Genomic DNA, 20,776 nt, shown 5'->3' on the forward strand with positions numbered 1-20,776 from the left:
ATTTAAGAAAAAAGACCGATTTCGTAGAGAACTGCTCATTAGTAAACCGCCGAAATTCGTAAGTTAAATCATTATATTTATTTATTTATTTTAATCAGCACAAATAAATTATAAAATCGAAAATTGCATGTTCCGTTTACTCTCTAGAATAACATTTGACAAGGGCGTTTATGGAAAATTTCGATGTATTAAAATATTCCTGTAACTCAAAACCCCTTTAATTGCACTACATAGGTGTCATAGACATACTTGTTGGAAATCAAACGAGCATTTTGAAAAAACTAAAAGAAAAATACACGCTATTTCTATCGAGAAATAAAAGTGCAACACGAAGTTGAACTTTCTGTCAAGCTGCTGTGAAGTTTTCCATAACAGCTGTGAAAGTTTCACTACATGTTAAAGGCTCACATCTTACTTTATATTTCTCGATGAGGTTTTTTGATTTCCAAGGAAAAAAGTTCAATTCTGGAGTTTTTTTAATAAAATGAATCAAATTCTCAATTTTTGTTTTTTGAGTGTTTTTTAATATCCTCAAGGCGATAAACGTTTCTGCTCTTTTCTATAAAAATAATACATTTTTTTAGAATCGAGAGTAACATTTTGAAAGGGTGAAACTTTGGATTAAATGTCTGGAGTTTTTTTTTTTTAATTGTCCAATCACCCAGAACTGGGCAACGGCATACGAGAGAATAAAGAGCACGATTCGGTAGTAAAATGGTACTGTGTTCGGACTGAGAGGATTAATCCCGAAATTACCGAGAGTCCTTTACTCATGGGTTCATCTTCAAAAAAAGTTCATCTTTAAAAGAAAAAAAGTACCGGTACCGAGACTCGAACCCAAGACCTTCGGCATATTGAACCGTGCCTTTGCCGTATGGGCCACCATGGTTCGGTGACTAAGTGGCGGTCATGTGTCCATATAAGCCACTCAATAGGATGAACTGTTCCAATGAACGAATGAACACGCGAGAGGAATATACTCTCACAAAATAGCACTTTCCTCACGTTTCTTTTCGTTAGGACTATCCCCCTCGTTCTTTAACTTTGGGTGAATATACCAAGTTTTCATGTATTGCTTTTTGGGTGTTTCTTAATACCCCTGACTCAAGGCGGTTTCAAAAACACCAAAAAAGCAAAAACTGGAAATTTGTTTTATTGGACCTTATCAAATAAAAACTCCAGATGTGTTAATCTAACATTTCAATATTTTCGTAATTTGCATCAATACCAAATTAAAATAATGAATTAAATAAGCAAGTAAATATTCTCAAATGTACAAGTTGTTTTAAAACAGTCATAAATTAACCAACTCTAGTCCTATTTTTTAGGTCTCAATTTACGGAAAGTCAGTAGGTTTTAATTTAATCTTCATTCTTTAATATTAACATATGTATGACATAGAAACCAAACTCCATTCATAAAATGGCTTGTTTTTGTCTAAAAAACTTTTGTAAGTTGACTGGTCAAGTCAAGTTGACCTCGCTTGAATGCTTCGGTGGGTTTTGAACAAAAATCGTTTTGTGCGACGTGTGTTTCAAAGTCAAGTGTAACAATTGAAAAGAACTATTTTTCAATAATAAATGAACTTATTCTTGAGAGATGCCAGTCCAGAAAACCTGAGAGAAACCACTTCTCTTTTTAATGGAACGTTTTTAAATACAGTTTACTCTTGAGACTTTTTAGCATTGTTACGCTTAAGTTGACTCACGTTGAGTGATCATAAGAATGGCAAACGAAGCCTATATATTGCTTTGACGCGTGGCGCGCAAAGCTCCAAGATTATAACTGGAGTTCTTTTTTTGTGTGACTTTAGTTTGTTACTGATTCTGAGACTGTTTAGATGCGGATTCTCATTCCTTTTTTAAAGACGAACGTGCGGTGAATTTAAGTTTAATTTGATTAATAATGGTTCATCTGCGAAAGAATTATTTCTTCAGTTTGTCTTGGAATCCTTTTTGCAGGGTATGTATTATGATATCCCTGACTGAAAAGTCCGTCAGACGTCCGTCGTTTGTCGTCCGTGCAACCGTACGACGTCGCACGACAATGTCGTGCGACTTTCGCGCGAATGTCATACGTTTTTGCACCAAAATGTCGTATTTGTCGTGCGATCGATGATCGAAATTGTACGACATTGTCGTACGACATTCGGCCGACGTCGCACGGTTTTGTTATTTAGAATGTCGTGCTATTGTCGCGTGCTGTCATTTCGGATTTTTAGGTTATGTTGCAGTTGAAAAAAACTGTTGTTTTGTTTTTATTGTTTTTTTTATTCAAACTGTCAAAATTTCACAAACATTTTCACTTGTTCACTAAATTTTACTTGCGGATCGCCGAATCTTCTCCAACTTGGCTTCCTTCGGGATTTTCTTTGACCGCAGATTCCGGCTTGGATGTTGGTGTTCTTCTGAGGCGGCCGTGGCAGCATCTTGGGCGTGTTGGACTTTTGCTCCTCGCCGAGCTGATCAAACGCCTTGGCGACGATCTTGGACCTCCGACGGATTGATGTTTACCGGAGTACGAGACAACGTGGGTTTGTGGGAGCATGAGTACGAGAAAACGTGGCTGCTTCCGTGGGTTCTACGGAAGCCACGCGGAACCACACGGGGACGCATGATTTCCGGCAGGATCAGATTGGAATATGTTTACTGCCTGAAAAAATATATCATCAATCAACAATTGGCAAGAACTTATACATTAAATTCAGATTTCAATAATAATAATCTCGATAATAATAATAAAATTTCAAGACAATAAAATTTCAAATATGTATTTTTGAACTGTAAAAGAAAAACTAAATTTATGAATTCTCGCTAACTTTTACAAAAGGTCCTGTGAACATAGGAATCAAGAATCATCAAAATTTAAACATTTAAAAAGAATTATAAATGAAGACTTCTAAAAAAATTAAATTTAAAAACATATAACACTCAGATTATTGCAAATAATTTTAAAATCCAAAAATATTATTATTATTTAAAAATGGTACCAAATTTTTGAATGCTAAAAAAAAATTAACAATCAAACGTTTACAAATTTCTGAATTTTTGTATGACCCAATCAAATCATCATTTCATCATCAAATTCTGAAATTCTAAAATTCTAAAATTTGAAAACTCTAAAATTCTAAAATTCTAAAATTCTAAAAAATGTAATCAAGAGTCATCAAAATTTAAACATTAAAAAAAAATTATAAATGAAGACTTCTAAAAAATTAAAATTTAAAAACGTTTAACACTCAGATTATTGCAAATAATTTTAAAATCCAAAAATATTATTATTATTTAAAAATTGTACCTAATTTTGGAATGCTAAAAAAAATTTAACAATCAAACGTTTACAAATTTCTGAATTTTTGTATGACCCAATCAAATCATCATCTCATCATCAAATTCTGAAATTCTAAAATTCTAAAATTCTAAAATTCTAAAATTTTAAATTCTAAAATCTTAAAATTTTAAAATTCTAAAACTCTAAAATTCTGAATTTTAAAATTTGAAAGTACCTCAATACCAAACTCATTTAATTCAATTCATGATGTTTTTATAACTCCTGTTTTTCATTTGACATTGTATCCCTAATTTTTACATTGCAAAATCCTTGAAATTTTTCAAAATGTTGTAAATGTTTTTTTTTATTTTGTAATTTTTTTGAAGTTTTAAAATTTGTATTTTATTTAATATTTTCAAAAAATTTAGATTTGCAAAAAAATGAGATTTATTTAATTTGTAGAATTTTAAGAATCTTATTTATTCTTAAAATGCGTACAATGTAATAAAAATAGAATTTTCGATTTTTGTATTTAAAATTATAAATTATTGGAATTTTAGCCTTTTTAGTATTTACAATTTCGGAATTTTAGAATTTATAATTTTTTGAATTTTAGAATTCAAAATTCCAATTCGTGCGACTAACGTTTTTTGAATTTAAGAACTTTATAATGTTAGATTTTTAGTTTTTATGAATTGAAGAATTTTAGTATTGATGAATTAGGGAATTTTAGTATTTAAATTTTTGTCAATTTCAAAATTTCATATTTCAAGATTTCAAAATTTTTAAAAAAATATTTGAAGACTTTGAGAATTTTAAATTCTTTCATTCTTATGTTCTGGAATGCTAGAATTTTAAATTAAGAATGAAAAACTTTATAATTTAATTTTACAATTATCAAATGAAATCAGCGTTGAAGTTTTTTAAGCTTTAGTATTCTAGATTTTTTTTTATTTTTCAGTTTGGAATTATTGGATTGAAAAGTTAAGAATTTGGGATGTTCCATTCATCCTAATTTTAATTTCGACCGTCCAATCACATTCCAGCACACCTCCTCCATCGTTTCTTAAACATGACTCACCAGTTCCATTAAATATGCGTCGCAACCTCCCGCGGAAAGTAAAACACCAAACACCAACTGGTTCCTCGATCGCAATCTGATTCTTTCCTGTCCCGTCTTCCGGAATGCCGGCCGAGTATACCATATTGTCCGTCCTCCTCCTCCTCTTCTTCCTCCTATACCGCCACGAAGACCGAAATCTGGAATACAAAACACTTTGATTCGGTTGCTCGCCCTCCGGCCGGAACTTTCCGGCAGAAAAAGTAATTCAACCTAGAACACAACTTACCTTTAAACTGTACAAAATCCTCCCAAAGCCTAAAATTAACAACAACGGGTTCGACTCAGTTGCAATCAAGTCCGAACAAGATCAACTGAAGAGAACTGTCAAACTGTTTGCGTCGACGATAATCGACGTCGAATTGAAGGTAAATCGTTGGAAAAAACAATGTCGGGCATGTCGAGTGTTTGTCGCACGTTTGTCGTCCTTTCGACCAATCGATATCGAAACGGTAAAATCAAAACCGTGCGACAACTCGCACGACGTGCGACATTTTTCAAACAGGGATATTTAGAACCACATCATTTTTTTAATTCGAAAGTCATCTGAAAATCTGTTCATACAAATTGTAGTCGTAAATAAAAACATGTTGTATCATCATTGATGGGATAAAAGTGATGAAGTGCTTTAAAACTGAATCGAATTTCTTGCTGCCAAATTGTTTACCTGATCAAAAGCTAAATTTAAAAAAAACGGGAATGGGATTGGATTTCTTCAAATCCATTGCGGTAACGCCAAATTTGTTCAATTGAATAAAACCCGACAAAAAAGGAAAACACTCTTGTTTGCGCGAGTAAAAAATCATAAAAAGAACAAACTTTACAATAATAGACCCCCCCCCCCCCCCATAACTTCCAGTTCGGCGGAATATCAATGAGAGGCCATCGTCGCGAGTGCCACACCCGAGTGCCGCAGAGTTGAGCGCGTTGATCCTTCTGCTTCTCCCCCTTGCTCCCCCATCACCAAGTCCTGGATCCTGGAACAGTGAGACCCCAATCAGTGAAGAAGAAGAAAACGAAGGCGAAGAAGACAGAAATCTTCCCGTGTGTGTGTGTGCGTGTAACCAATTAGGCCAACAACAAAGCAAAATCCAGCCAAGTTGGAAGGTAAAATCTTCTCGGCGGTGAACAGCTTTCTCACTGCGTCGACCTTCGTCAAGGATATCCGGCAACTGATTATGGTGAGTGTGGGTCCGTCCTACTCGAAGTGTGGAGTTTGGATATTTATGGATATGTTTGAATTTGAAAAGGTGATACATTTCAGGAGGTCCTTTGTGAATAATAAGCGATCCTATGTGTCCTTGAAAAAGCTAAATAATGTTATTATTTTGTAAATGGTGCAAAAAAATTAACAAGTAATATACTGTTTTTAATTAATTGTGTTTTTGACGTAGACTATGTCTTCGTCGAAGGTACTGGGGTGTCATTCCAAAAAACCCGGGCCGAAGGCCCTGGAATACTGCGTCATCCGTCAAACGCTTATAACTTCCTTCCCTAAAATCGAATCGGCACGAACACTGCTGCACCCGGGACGAGTCTGCAACAACAAAGCGTCGCCTGCTGCCTTCTCGCCAAACAGTTGCCTCTCGTAGGGCAAGCTGTGGTTGTCAAACAAAAGGAAGGGCGTGAGGACTCCAAACTTTTCGGAGTTGCCCTCACTCCCCGTCGCTCGTCCCACCCGGGATGAGTCGGTGAAATGCCTTTCAGGAACAAATGTTGGTCATTCTACTACCAAACATTCATTCGGCTCGCGAAAAAATCGTTTTTCGTTCTTCTCTTTCATTCCTTCATTCGATGTTGTTGTCTAATCAAAGATTTACCAACACATTCAAAGTATGTTTACATGGCAGCTGCGAGTTTGTTCGCATTAGATTTGCCATCTCTTTCTAGTAAAAGTCAACTCAATCGGAATTCAATTCGAATCGTATTCCGTTTCAACAACCGGTACGTACACGGTCCGATTGAGTTTACTGGTTTACTGTATCTAGCTAATTCTTCAAAATTAAGCTATGCAAAACTCTATGTCCACTAGGGTGCAATATCAAAATCGATTTTCCAGCACAGCACTTTTTCAGTTCCTTTTGGGGCCCGAAACAACTCCCCAAAGTTTGGGACCGATTGGTTTTGTTCTCACTTTGCACAAAGCGATTCAATTTTCCATTAAAAATTTGTATTGGGAAAACATTTTTTTTGGATTTTGATATTTATCAAATCCACGTTTCATGCTATATCAAAACCGGACTCATATTCAGAATGCTCTGGAATGTGCTCTACAACCTTTTGCGGAGGTCCTCTTAGGTTTTAACAGAGGTTTACTGCCGCTCTAATCTAGTCCGTCCCATATGTAAAAAGTGAGTTCTGAGATAACGCTGTGAGAAGCCCAAAAAAAGTTTCACCATTTTTCTCATTCTAAACCAAAATTTTCGATCTAATTTTTTTATACAGTTATTTAGATATCTGTCTAAAAAACACCACTATCATAAATTTGATTTAAAAAACTAACAATTTGAAGCTAAATTTGTGGAATTTTCAACAAGAGACCGACTTGACTTTATTTGTCCATAAATAAAGTCAGGTCAGTCATGGTATCAAGGTAGGCTTGAGCATTTACACCAGGGGTTCAACCTTATTCAACTGTCAATTACAGGTTTGTTTTAGTAGTTTTCCAAGTAATTAATTGTCACCAAATGATACAAATTTGTTTATTTCAGATTTTTATAGAATTCCAAGATACAAAAATATGACCAGCAACGACACCAGAATTTTTTTTTTAAATAATACAGAGGCAAATGACATAGGAATGCAAATCTCAACTGCTTAACCCCTCGAAATTAATTACAAAAAAATCCGCTTTTCGGAGGTGGAATCTTTTCCAGAACCAGGATCAAGCCTATTCATTCAAGGCAAAACAGAACTAATTGTATGGTGTAGATATCAGCCATAACGGTATGCATTTTATTTTTTCTATTCGTGGTTTTCCCTTGAAAAAGAAAGCAAGCAAAAAGGTTTGGATTATTTCGTTTTCAATATTCAAATATTTCTTCAAAAATGAACAGTTAATGATATTTTCAAGCTTTACGTATTAATAAAGACATACTCTGTAAAATTTAAACAATTCTGCATCCACTCAAACGATTTGCGAGGCATTTCTATATGAGGAACTGATTTGCCTTTATTTTGCATATGGGACAGCACGAAAGTCATATTTATTTTGGCAATTTTAGAACAAACATGCCTTGTTTATTCGATAGGCTAAAATAATATATAAAAACAAGACTTTTGTGAAGTTTATCTCATTTTTGACAAAAATACATATGAGACGGACTAGATTGGAGCGGCAGTTTATCGGGGTTCTGTTACGACTTAGTGGTTTTACATAGGAGTTCAAGGCTTTGGCAACTGAATCCTAACAACATCCTCAAAGCCTTGATAAAACCTTTGTTAAAACCTAGTCAGGAGTTAAGGAAACATGACATTTCATACGTCTTCAAATAATAAGTTTTTGTCTTGCTAAATGATAAAATGGAGATGGTTTGCAGAAATGGCGATGATAAATAATAGATATTGAAGGTAATCAAAATAATTTGAAAGCTGATTTTTCGCAAATGGTGGCTCACATTCAGCTGCGGTTGAAATTTTATTGATAAATGTAGGGGAGATAGAGCCAAAAAAATCTACTCGCTTCATAAAAAAATCATTATTTGTAATCATAGTTTTAAAAGTTAAAAAATATTTTGATGCAATTCTATGAAAAAAAATGTTCAAAAAATTTATAAATATCAATCGCTACACTGCCCAAAATTGAAAATTCGGCTATTATGCTAAATCAAGTATTCCGAGTAAAACGCTTTTTAGTACCAGAACCAGTACCAGTACCTTTATACCAGAAATTCAGCATAAATTAGTGTTTTCGTCAAATTTAAATCAAATTTATCAGTTCTCTATTTTTTCAACCAAGATGGTGGTCAATCACATTCAATCAGAACACGCGTTAAGCGCCATATTTATGCACTGCTAATTGGTCGCGTTAAAAGCTTTTTCAGGAGCTTGTGGTTTTAATTAGGCTTTTTGCATGCCTAATGGCACTTGACAGTAAAAACACCCTTGGTTTTAAACAAGCATGCGATAAAACCGTTTGGCATGACATTGCCATTGGGTTTCGAAGACTCTCAGAAAACCTTATTGAAAGTTTAGTTTAGTTTTCATTGTCACAAGGTTTTATGTCCGAGGCATAAAACCCTTGTTAGAACCTATTAATTAGCTCTTATTGGTTGCGGTGAATGCCCAAATAAAATTATTAAGCAATCAAGATGCTACCATAAAACCTTATTAAAACTAGTTGGTGGCTAGTTGGTTCAAAAATGTTACTTGGTAAATGCCACACACAAACCTTGACAAAGTTGTTTATTTAGTATATCGTCATCGATTGCTGTGTACTTCCCCGTTAAAAGTTCCTACTCTTTACTATCAGACGAGGGGATTTTTATCTGCCTGTTTATTGACCATCTTGTGAATCAGGCATTCTTTACTGCATGAAATCCCTTAACTATTTTGAAGGCTTTGTTATTATTGCCAGTATTAGCAACGATGAGCAACGATGGAATTTCGCAGTTGAATACTTTACTAAAATTACTTCAAACGATCCATTTGATGCGTTACATTTCTAAACATGTGATCCAAAATGATTCAAACTTCTTGTGCAGTTTGATGTTCTTAACAACTATTTCACATTCTCTTCAAATGTGATATCCATAATATAAATCAAAACTAAGAATTTGTTCCTGAACTGGAACAAGCTGGAATGCACAAATATGTACAGAACTCTTACATCTGAACCAGCAACCCAACAAGCTCAAGTCTAGTGGTGGTCGTCTATGCAAATCTTATCACTTTAATAAGTTTTCTCGAACGGGCAGAACGATGTTTTTTTCGCTAGCCTCCAGCATGTTCCCAGAAGAGAATCCCCCGAGGGATCCCAGATTGAGGTTATGAAGGAAAAATGGAGAGGAAAAAGTTGAACCCAACGGGAATATGGAAAAAGTTTTGTTTTTTTGCTCGCATTTTCTTTTCAAAAGATGAAAATCCTTGTCGGACCGGGAGAAAAATATGGAACTTTTGTCTGTTTCAATTCCTGAGTTGATGGTGCTGCTTCTGGTGAAATTCGCACCGAGTGTTTATGTTAAGCCACGTGTGGCACATTTAACTTGTCGTTGAAAGTCTTTTTCAACACTGCAGGAAGTATTTACTTTGAAGCAGATGTTTGAATTACGTTTAAGAAATGAATTTGTAAACGATTTCCCCTCCAAAACAGTTACATACTTCCGAAAACCCCTAAGTAAGCAAAGAAACCCGTTTACGCAAACTAATGATCCAATCCATCGGCAAACCTGCCATGGTTCAAAAGGCACGTGCCATCCTAAAAAGGGCTTACCATGCTCCGCCAGCTCAAATCGTGTGAAAATCCTAGCAAACATAATCACTCACCTCCCACAGCATCGGCAACGTGATGGAGAGGGCACCCACGTGGATGTTACGGATATAGACCCTGAATACCGCCCGAAGTTAGGCACCTGTGATGAAGTGCAGCTAATTGGATTACAAACGGAAACAATTTCATTCTGGCAACGTGAGTTCGCCGGCATAGCTTTCATGCCCGCAGTTTAACGTGTCAAAGTATCAATTTCGGTGTGAATTTCGATCTCAATCAGGGATCAGGTATTGATGATTGGTTTACAATGTCCTCTGATGAGATAAAAGGAAAAAAAACTTTTGTCAATGTGTTATACTGAAACGATGGGCGAAATTTCAACTGATGAGCAAAATTTTTAGAACTTCTAAAAAAGATAATAAAAACTTGTTTGCGTTTCCCGTAAAAAAAATATCATGCTATAATTTCACCCGGCAGTTATTACGCCACCCACTTGGATGGTTCGATTAAACCTTTTACTTCGAATCGAGCGTCGCGACGCCTGTCGTGCCAAAATTACATCAAAATTGAAATTCCAACAAAAATCTGATTTTTTTTTTCGAGATTCCAGGAAAGCAGACTTTTGTTTACTTTTTGGGGTCCGTCCACCAGTCGGATATCTGGTGGATTTCGTTCCATTTCGGTAACTTAGGTTTATCTCTTGGGAATTCACCAACGATGGGAGCTGATAAAAATAACCTTGCCCAAAGGGGCACCAAAGGGGCAAAAAAAGCGCGTTGAGAAAGCATTTCTGCCAATTACGGTTAGGATGAACGCCTTTTTCTTCGAAGAAGCATCGGAATGAGGGAAAATGTGACCGGAAAAGTGTCAGTATTATGGCTTTTCCTGTCGATTTAATTTGATTTCACTCGGGAAAAAGGCGTCAAAGCGGATCGGCTTTGGGGACGGGACGAATTAAATCTGTTCTTTTACGGTTGAATTAGTTTTGGATCAACTTTCATATGGGAAGATTTTAAGGGAAAATTACAATTATTCTTTATTTGTGATCATCAATATTGGCTTTTGAAAAAACATTTCTATATCAACAAACCGTCATGACATCTGTTGCCAACCAATTAAAATACATGATACCTTTAAAACTAATCAGACAGTCTATGAATACGTTCATTGCCCGAAGTGGTGAATAAATTAAACTTAATTAAACTTTATTATAAGAATGCGTAGATGACTAAAACTCATATAAAATTGCAAAAATCAAAAAATTTAAAACAAGTTTTCAAAGCATAAACATAAGCATACAACATTAACCAATTATATTCATTTTTTCGACTTTTGCTCAAAAACAAGCTTAAAGTAAGCAATCAAAGAACACACGCGTCGAAATTTGTAAACAACAGTAAAAAATTGACAACAACTGTCAAGTGAGAAACTTTCTGTCATAGAGCAATTCCAGCTCTAATCAGGATTTTTTTGGTACTTTTGTACCCGACCCTCTCCGATTTCAATGAAACTTTGTAGACATGTTATCCTAGGCCTATAAAAGCCATTTTTGTGCATATGGAGCAAATAGTACTCGAAAATAACATTTGAGAAGGGCGTAAGGTATTTAAATATTTTTGTATTCTGTAATTTAAAAATTACTGTATCTCGAAGCCGTTGCGTCGTATCAAAAAGTGGTCAAAGACAAACTTGTAGGAAATTGGACGGGCTTTCTGATAAAAATACACTGAAACAAAAATAAACGCCACTTTTATGTCGTTTTTCAATTTTTAAGTTTAAAAGTTAAATTTGAAGGTGATGTCACGATTTTTTTGCTCAAAATTTTTGAGGAAATACCCTAAGATGTTACCAAAGACTGACGAAAAATGCAGGATGGTATGTCTCTCCTAAAAAAATACAAAAATCATTTACTAAAACTTTTTTTTTTTGAAAAGTGGTCTAAACGTCCAAATTTTTAAATACCGGTAGTGGGAATCGATTCCCCAGATAATTTTACATAAAAGTCTCCATATTGACCATTGTCCTATATCCAATCCTTGGGAAGATACAGCGGTTTCAAAAATAAAAATGTTGAAAAAACGGGATTTTTTGTGGTTTTTGGCATTTTCTATATGACAGACTTGGTTTTTCAGTCTCGTAAATATTTTTACCGGAAAGCTCGTCCAATTTCCCATAAGTTTGCCTTTGACTTTTAGGAGAGACATACCATCCTGCATTTTTCGTCAGTCTTTTGGTAACATCTTAGGGTATTTCCTCAAAAATGTTGAGCGAAAAAAAATCGTGACATCACCTTCAAATTTAACTTTTAAACTTAAAAATTGAAAAACGACATAAAAGTGGCGTGTATTTTTGTTTCAGTGTATTTTTATCAGAAAGTCCGTCCAATTTCCTACAAGTTTGTCTTTGACCACTTTTTGATACGACGCAACGGCTTCGAGATACAGTAATTTTTATATTACAGAATACAAAAATATTTAAATACCTTACGCCCTTCTCAAATGTTATTTTCGAGTACTATTTGCTCCATATGCACAAAAATGGATTTTATAGGCCTACGATAACATGTCTACAAAGTTTCATTGAAATCGGAGAGGGTCGGGTACAAAAGTATCAGAAAAATTCCTGATTTGAAATCATAAGTCTTGGTGGTCTCTTTGTCAAGATTTCTCAGGGGGGCGACATCTATATCTCACTACAGGCAGCTCGCCCGTAGCCACCACAAGCTGTCAACTTCGGCTCCAGCACAAAAGAACAGCTGTTCGTTACGGAACCAAAACAAAGCAACTGCGCACTGTAAATAAAAGTACAAAAACTGCAGGCATAAAATGGAAATAAAGTAATTATTGTTTTTATGTAAAATTTTATCGCAATGTACGTTTGAAAGATAGTGTATGTTTGTGAGGTGATTTTTATCAATTTAATTGCAAAATAAACTACTAAAGTTGGGATTATTAAGCACACATCGGGCCGATGACCACTTTTAAAGTTGTACTTTTATCACATGAAACGTTTAACTCAACTACTATGTAATTTGACTTTTAATACAGTAATTCTTATAACATAAATTGAATTATTAATAAAAGAAATATTTATATTTTCACTGTGCACAGTTTGCGCGCATTATCAATCTCAATCACCCAAGATGGCGGTCTTTAGCATTTTCCTGATATTTCTACTCGAACCTAAACATTCGAGTAATTGAATGGCATCCAAACTTAAATCTAGGATGCTGGAAAAACGCAATTACGTTTATTTCTGCAAGAATTAAACTAATGCTGATGTGTTATTTGAAGAAAATATTTTGTGAACTCTTTTCTAAATTCTGATTTAATCGTTAAAGTCTATAAACGCTTAAGTTCAATCGGACAAAAGGATTTTTTTTCAAAGATCTGTAAACTATTCAGTAGATTTTTGGTAATATTTTACAAATAATGCAATTTGAAATGTTCAAATTCGTATTCTGATAATACTTTAGTGTACAATAGGGTGGGTACGTTTTTCAAAAAGTTCTCAGATCCAGTTTTAGTATGGTTCCCCTTGTAGGGCATGCCCATAGGGACTTTCATGCCAAATATCAGCTCATTTGGTTGTAAACTGGCTGCGCGCATCAGGGTTGAAGTTTACATGGGAATTACTATGGGATATTGTAACTTTTTGTTCAAACGCTCCTACAGGACTGGGAAAATCACGCTCCAACTTCTGGTATGGTCAGGCCTATGGGGAATGGTCTGGAGAACACTTTTCCCGAAGAGAGCATATGGATTCGTTGTCCCTAGACCTGGCGCATCGGCAAACAATCCGATGTCTCCGGAATCAACGGTTTTCCCTCGAAAAGCATCAAATTTTCCTTAGCATGCTATGAAAGCTTGATGAACACCGCGACGCCATACGTCAGACAGCTACCACGTGGGTGAGAAACGGCTGGAATATTCAATTGCAAACCTTTTTTTAACAAGAAATTGATTATTTCGAGCAATCCTGACATTATTTAGTCAAATTCAGAATCTTTGCATAGCAAATTTGTATTTTTTTTGCAAATATTTCAACCACGTGGTAGCTGCCTGAAGTATGGCGTCGCGGTGTTCATCAAGCTTTCATAGCATGCTAAGGAAAATTTGATGCTTTTTGAGGGAAAACCGTTGAGTCCGGAGACATCGGATTGTTTGCCGATGCGCCAGGTCTAGGGACAACGAATCCATATGCTCTCTTCGGGAAAAGTGTTCTCCAGACCATTCCCCATAGGCCTGACCATACCAGAAGTTGGCGCGTGATTTTCCCAGTCCTGTAGGAGCGTTTGAACAAAAAGTTACAATATACCATAGTAATTCCCATGTAAACTTTAACCTCGATGCGCGCAGCCAGTTTACAACCAAATGAGCTGATATTTGGCATGAAAGTCCCTATGGGCATGCCCTACAAGGGGAACCATACTAAAACTGGATCTGAGAACTTTTTGAAAAACGTACCCACCCTAGTGTACAATCAGTTGTACAATGATTTTTTTTTTTCATTTTGTTTAGACAATCATAAACTTTTGAGATAAATTTTTATTAGCATTGAAATATTTGAAATTGCATTTTCAATTCTCATAAACAAATTTAAAACTATTTTTTTTAAATTCAATAAATTATATTTATAGCATAAATCATGCCATCTTGAAACGGTTCTTTCAAAAGACCGAAGTTTAAAAAGAACCGCGGTTCTTTTTTTCTAAGCCACGGTTCGTTCGCTCTTTTTAGTGAACCGGCTCTTTGAGCGGCTCGCTCTTTTTTTGCCCACCTCTATTTGAAACCCTTTATGGTAGCTTTGTACTCAGCTTTATCGTTGTCCACGTAGTTTATGCATGATTCCTTCAAATTCCCGCAACTTTGACGAAAATTCGCAAAATGCCCAGCTTTTTTCTGATTATTTCTGTTTTCTTCCGATTTCGACTTATGCGGCTACCTGAATGAAGTGGACTTTTTTTTTTTAAACTTCATCATCCCGGTACCAGAATCGAACTCACGACCTCTGGATTGGAAACCCAGCACGCCGCTAGTCGAAACCCATCCCCTACCGGTCAGTATTCCCAGTGAGCATATTTACTCTTTTAAGGGATCTGACTTTGCCGAGCCAGACAGGAATCGAACCCATCACCTTCCGCATACAAAGTGAAACCCGTAACCTCACGGCCACGGAATCTCGGCGACTTTATAGCTGTCGGTCACCATTGCTAGTACCAACCACTAGTGTCTTCCTTTTTATCTACAAGAACTTCGCCGCCCTGGGCTCCTAAGTGTATGAAAGTATGGCACGGAGCGACGGCGCCGAATGCCCATATTTACACAAATAATTTTAGAGCGCCCGCCGCGGGATTCGAACCAAAGACCTCTGGATTGTGAGTCCGGTGCGCGGTCCGATTGATCCACCTCCTGAATATATATATATATTTTAATTTCAAGGATATTTCAAGAATTTCATTCCTCCATTAAACATCCATTCAACTGTAGAAAGACTTTTTTCGGAAAAAATGTCAAACTTTGAAGATCTGTACTCCAAATTTCCAAATTTTAATATTATTTATACCAAAAGATGTGCAAGAATCTAGCCTACACGAAAATGATGTTGAAAATAAACGCGTCAGTGGCCAAAATGCCTCAAAAAGTAACTTTTTTGAAAAAATCTTTTTTACGGGTTAAACACCATTTAAAATTCAAATGCAAAGCGCCAGCTCCTTCCAAGTAACTTTTTTAAACCAACTAGCCACCAACAAGTTTAATTGTAGCATCTTGATTGCTTCATAGTTTTATTTGGGCATTTGGGCATGTAAAAAGCTCACTTAAAACCATAAGCTCCCGAAAGAGCATTTATCGCGGCCAAATTGCAGTGCATAAATATGGCGCTAAACGCGTGCTCTGATTGAATATGATTGACCGCCATCTTGATTGAAAATCGAAAACTGAAAAATTTGATTTAAATTTGATGAAAACACACATTTATGCTGAATTTCTGGTATGATTAATATAGCGATAGATGTTTTAAAATATTTTGAACATTTTTTTCAAAGAATTGCAATAAAATATTTTTTAACATTAAACACTCTGATTATAAAATATTGATTTTTAATGAAGCTAGTTGAATCTCCCCTACATTTATCAATAAAATTTCAACTGCAGCTGAATTTGAGCCACCATTTGCGAGAAATCAGCTTTCAAATTATTTTGATTACCTTCAATATCTATTATTTATCATCGCCATTTCTGCAAACCATCTCCATTCTATCATTTGGCAAGACAAAAACTTATTCTTTGCCAAAATAAAACCTGTTTGGCATAAGACGTTTGAAGACGTATGAAATGTCATGTTTCCTTAACTCCTGACTAGGTTTTAACAAAGGTTTTATCAAGGCTTTGAGGATGTTGTTAGGATTAAGTTGTAAAGCCTTGAACTCCTATGTAGGTTTTATAAATAGGCCGCAACCTCCGCAACCTTTTGCGGAGGTCCTTTTGGGTTTTAAGTGGGGATTATCAAGGTTCTGGGGAGTTTGTTACGACTAAGGGGTTTTAATGTTGGTTTTGGCTGATAGGTTTTATAGCGGTTGTGGCAGCTTTGATAAAGCCTAAAATGTTACTTGGGCTGTTACGTGCAATCAAGCATTCAAAGTCATTTTTGTTACATCCTAGAAGAACGGAATTGCAACTTTTTTTTGCCTGCGGTCGCCACAATAGACATGTCCTAATTTTTTTCGGCTAGTTTTTATTACGATGGCTTTATTACATCAATCCTGACTGTTGATTTTTGTTTTAAAAAAGAAAATAAACAAAAAATGAAGATTTTTTGAAAAAAATTTCCAAAATTTATGCAATTAATGTTCTCTAAAACCCGAATGAATGCAAAACCACACAAATATTTATTTTTGAATGTTGCTCAGGTTTAAAATAATAAAACAGTAATATCATACAAAAAAGGTTTATTTAAAAAACCAAACCTGACAAAAATCGAAAAATAAAACACGAGAAAATTCTCCATCTTTTTATATTATTAAAAACTATTTTTTAATGTGAAAACTCTAGAAGTGGGCAAAAGAGAGCGAGTTGGAATAATTTTTAAATGTGTTATAAATATAATCTATTGAATTTGCAAAAATTCTAGAGTTAAAATTGTTTTTGGGAATTGAAAAAAACAAATTTCAAATATTTTGATGCTGATAAAAAAAAATAATTCCAACATTGTCCCTTGGTGTACTTTTTCAAGTACTTTAGGATAAAAAACGGCAGGTTAAAAAGGGAGTATTTCTCGACACGTTCAGAGCTGAATCGTCACATTTCAGTGGGGTGTCCGTAGCAACATTCACATCAATATATATTGAAAGACTCCTAATGGCATTGATGTCAATATTTGAAAACCACTTAATAGTTTTTAAGCTTATATTTTCAGTATTCAACTTTTTTTTATTCCAACGAAGAAAATGATTTTCTAATCTTCATTCCATAATTATAAATGATTTTGGTTCTATCTTTCCACAGTCGGCTGTCTAAGATTAAACCATTTCATTTAAAATTCAACAACCAATAAACGGGAAAAGTCTCATCCGCCGCATCCGATTGCTTGCCTTGAGAATAATATATAATACCTTTCAACAAACACTATGAATTTGGGTCGCATCATCATCTTCTATGGTGAATCCTGACCAACCACCTTATCCTACTAACAAGTTTTCAGGTTCCTGGCGCTCGTGGGGTGTAAGCACAGAGTAAATCAGCTGCCCTAGTAGCAACCTGCGCTAACTAACATTCCCGTCTCTTAAAATCGAGGTCTACAAACTGACATGGCGGGCGCCGTTGGTGGCCAATGACTGTTACCTATTCGCAACTGATCTAGTTTTAGCTATTATGGTGTTTTATCTTTTCGGCGCATTCATACATGCTATTGATAAGGGAAATACCACTAGATCGTCGAAGCCTATGATCAGTAGTGCTGAAAGGATATTACGGTTCTGTTCAGCAACGGAGGGGCAACCATGGGTGATCTCTCATGCTCATGCTCCAACGATTTTCTAAACGAAAATGAAGAAACTTTTCATTGTACTGATCGTACATTAAAGTATTACCCGAATATAATTTTGAGTATTTCGAATTGCTTAACTAGTAAATTATTACGAAACTTAGAGATTTTTCCTATTGCCCGAATAAACTTCAGCGTTATAGACTTTATCGATCAAATCAGAATGTAGTAAAGAGTTAACAGAATATTTTCTCTAATAAAAATATCAGCATTAGTCCAATTTCGGCAGAAATAAACGCAATTTTAAAATTGATAGCAATTTCTCCAAAATCTCAGATTTTAGTTTGAATGCCATTCAATTATTCGAACGATTAGGTTCGAGTAGCAATGTTGACATAGAGACCGCCAAGGACTATGGTTTTTAAGGGTTTCTTCTCGTTTTTAGTTAATTTGTTTCATATAATTTTTATAATTCCAATGTGAAATAGGTTTAAACATCATTTTCATCCATATTTTAAAAAGGGCGAAGGAGTTGAGCGAATGAAAAAGAGCGGTTTGCCCACCTCTAGAAAACTCACATGATTTTTTAAATAAAATTTAGTACATAAATGTCCCATATGCAAAAACAAAAAGTTGAGAAAATCGCAAGGCAAGTTTGTCGCAAACATAAGGTTACGTGTTAAGTTTAAAGGAAAAACTGGATTTCCTCCTGATTTGTAGGACAATGTACTGGATGTTTTAGGCTTTTCAATAACATAAAAGTAAAGAAAATGCATATGGGACATTAATGCGATCATGGGTATTACATGTCATTTTTGAAAACAAGAACAAAAATATTTACGAACTGATCATGTTTCATTTGTCAATTGAATGCTTAGGTTGGAGAGCACAAAATCACAGATATGATTTAAAATATCATTCAAAAATTTATATTAAAAAACAGTTCAAAGAATTATTTATTACTGCACCGGACTTAGTCCGTGCGACCTACCCTAACTTAAATTATAGCAAAGACCCTCACTTGAGTTGGGCACAGTGGGCAGCACACGGCCAGCTTTGCTGATGTGGGCTTTTGGGTTTCCCCTGGGGACATCGAGTGTCTTACCAGGGAATTGATTCCATTATTAAGTGCTAGGCCGCGGTAGTGGTAACGTCGATGTCAATAATTATTTAGAAACATAATATAGTTGTTAGAGATAAACTTTGATCTTTAAATTACTTTAATATCACATCATATGCGCCAATCCTTACCGCTCGGCGGCGCATTACGTTGACAAACCCTCCCCCCCGCACTTACAGCTATTTTTAGGGTGTGTCAAAATATAGCATGATCGAATTTCGATCCTCCGGATTAGGAGTCTAGTGCGTGGTCCGATTGATCAACACGGGCGGCAAGTTCTACTACGTACCTACGCTGCCCATGTTCGCATAAATGTCCCATATGCATTTTTGTCGATTTTGACTTAGATATTGGAATAGCTTCGTTTGTTGTGTTACTTTAACCTACACTAATAATATTTACCACTTTGTTCCAAAAATTCAGTAATCAACGACACATTTGTTTGTCCCATCTGAAAAAAGTTCAAATATGAGTCCCATCGTGATAATGTTCACAAACCTGTTCCTACAAAATATTATGTCCTGAACATACCTTTCGGATTCTCCAATCTTTTAAATATAGTCAGAAAATATACAGTCAGCAAATATACAGATATTTCATCCACTTCACGGTCACACAAATCTTACAAATAACTGATGAATTCATTTAAAAAATCTAATTTTCTCCATTTTCTTCTGAAAAGTTTGTTTACTACTGGGGTTACCTAGGCAGCATGCTGCGATCAGGCTGGTTTGCGAACATATTGATGCACTATGTAGAAAATGTTCACATACCAGGTCCCATCCTGCATACTTTTTCAAATTAAAAGAGAAAAATCAAGACTAATTTGAATGCTAACTTATCAAAAGCATAAACAAGAGCATGTTTGAGAACTATGTTGAATGAATTTTTAGTATAATGATTGTATTTTTAAAGTAAATGAGAAAATGTTTTTTAAACTTCCAAGCCCGATTTCTCAACTTGTTTAAAATGCATATGGGACATTTATGCGAACATGGGCAGTACGTACGTTGTACATAATATCAAGAAGTGTTCATATCGCCACTCCAATTGACTTATGATTGATGAAGAGAGAAAGCATGCCACACTGCTGGAATCGATTTCTTCGGCACTTCGAGGAGCAGTATCATAAAGGAAGGAGGTTTCTCCCCCCGAGCCATGCTTGATTCGGGTAAATTGACCATGATGACCACGACAAAGCACCATTTATCACAGCAGGGCAAGCAAGCTTTCACTTTTCCCTAACATCGTTCTCCGAAGTGGTCGACCTCCTAATGGGAGAGCCAGTTAAATGGAGTATTCCGACCACGTGACTCCTGCCGGGCCATGTGGCACGTTACTTCCATTAGACTATACAGGTTCCGACTGTGACCGGATCAGATTCCGAGGCGGGGAAGAACCCCAAACCGCATGGCATCCTGTGGTGCTGGGAAAACTTGTCCATTTTCCTTCCCGGGTGGAAAACTGCCAGCGAATTTCAAAGTTTTGCGCGTCAATCTTCGGTTTGGCCTTGGCGTTTGTGTGTGTGTGTGAGCGGTTTTGGAAACCCCGAACGGAGTGCCGGCAAATTACACAGGACGAGTAAACACTTCCCAGAAGCTTGTAAGTTTAAGAGTAAACCTCTTAACGATGATGATGCGTAAAATTGTTGGGGTCGTTGGAATATTTTTCCGCAAAATAAAAAAAAAAATCACTTAATTTTTGTTTTGTATTTATTTAGTTTTTTGAAAACCTTTTCCTACTTCTCGTTTAGTCAAATTTAATATATTCAATAAATTATGTGCACCTTGTTTGCTAAGCTCCTCCAAACATTTTATCACGCAAGAACAAACATGACCGATTTTCTCCAGCTTCC

At 35.6% G+C, this 20,776-nt stretch overlaps 1 protein-coding gene and 1 long non-coding RNA gene across 6 annotated transcripts in view; one reads left to right on the forward strand and one right to left on the reverse strand.

Annotated features, from left to right (window-relative positions):
• LOC6042557 (calmodulin-like protein 1) overlaps positions 1-20,776 on the forward strand; it is a 59,152-nt gene that overhangs the window by 34,896 nt on the left and 3,480 nt on the right. For 4 of the 5 annotated variants that reach the window (XM_038261455.1, XM_038261450.1, XM_038261451.1 and 1 more), the window contains exon 2: positions 5,250-5,571. In XM_038261455.1, coding sequence (XP_038117383.1) covers positions 5,569-5,571 — 3 coding nt within the window. In that variant the 5' untranslated portion in view covers positions 5,250-5,568. Of the gene's footprint in view, positions 1-4,647; positions 4,759-5,249; positions 5,572-20,776 lie in introns of those variants that run through there. The other variant, XM_038261453.1, reaches the window with a different exon arrangement.
• LOC119769380 lies at positions 4,224-4,784 on the reverse strand. Its single transcript, XR_005278306.1, has 2 exons — positions 4,620-4,784; positions 4,224-4,530 (listed from the first exon to the last, which is right to left on the reverse strand). It is a non-coding gene; the product is annotated as an uncharacterized LOC119769380 (long non-coding RNA).

The sequence above is a fragment of the Culex quinquefasciatus genome, chromosome 3 (assembly GCF_015732765.1).
Source record: "Culex quinquefasciatus strain JHB chromosome 3, VPISU_Cqui_1.0_pri_paternal, whole genome shotgun sequence".
NCBI lineage: Eukaryota > Metazoa > Arthropoda > Insecta > Diptera > Culicidae > Culex > Culex quinquefasciatus.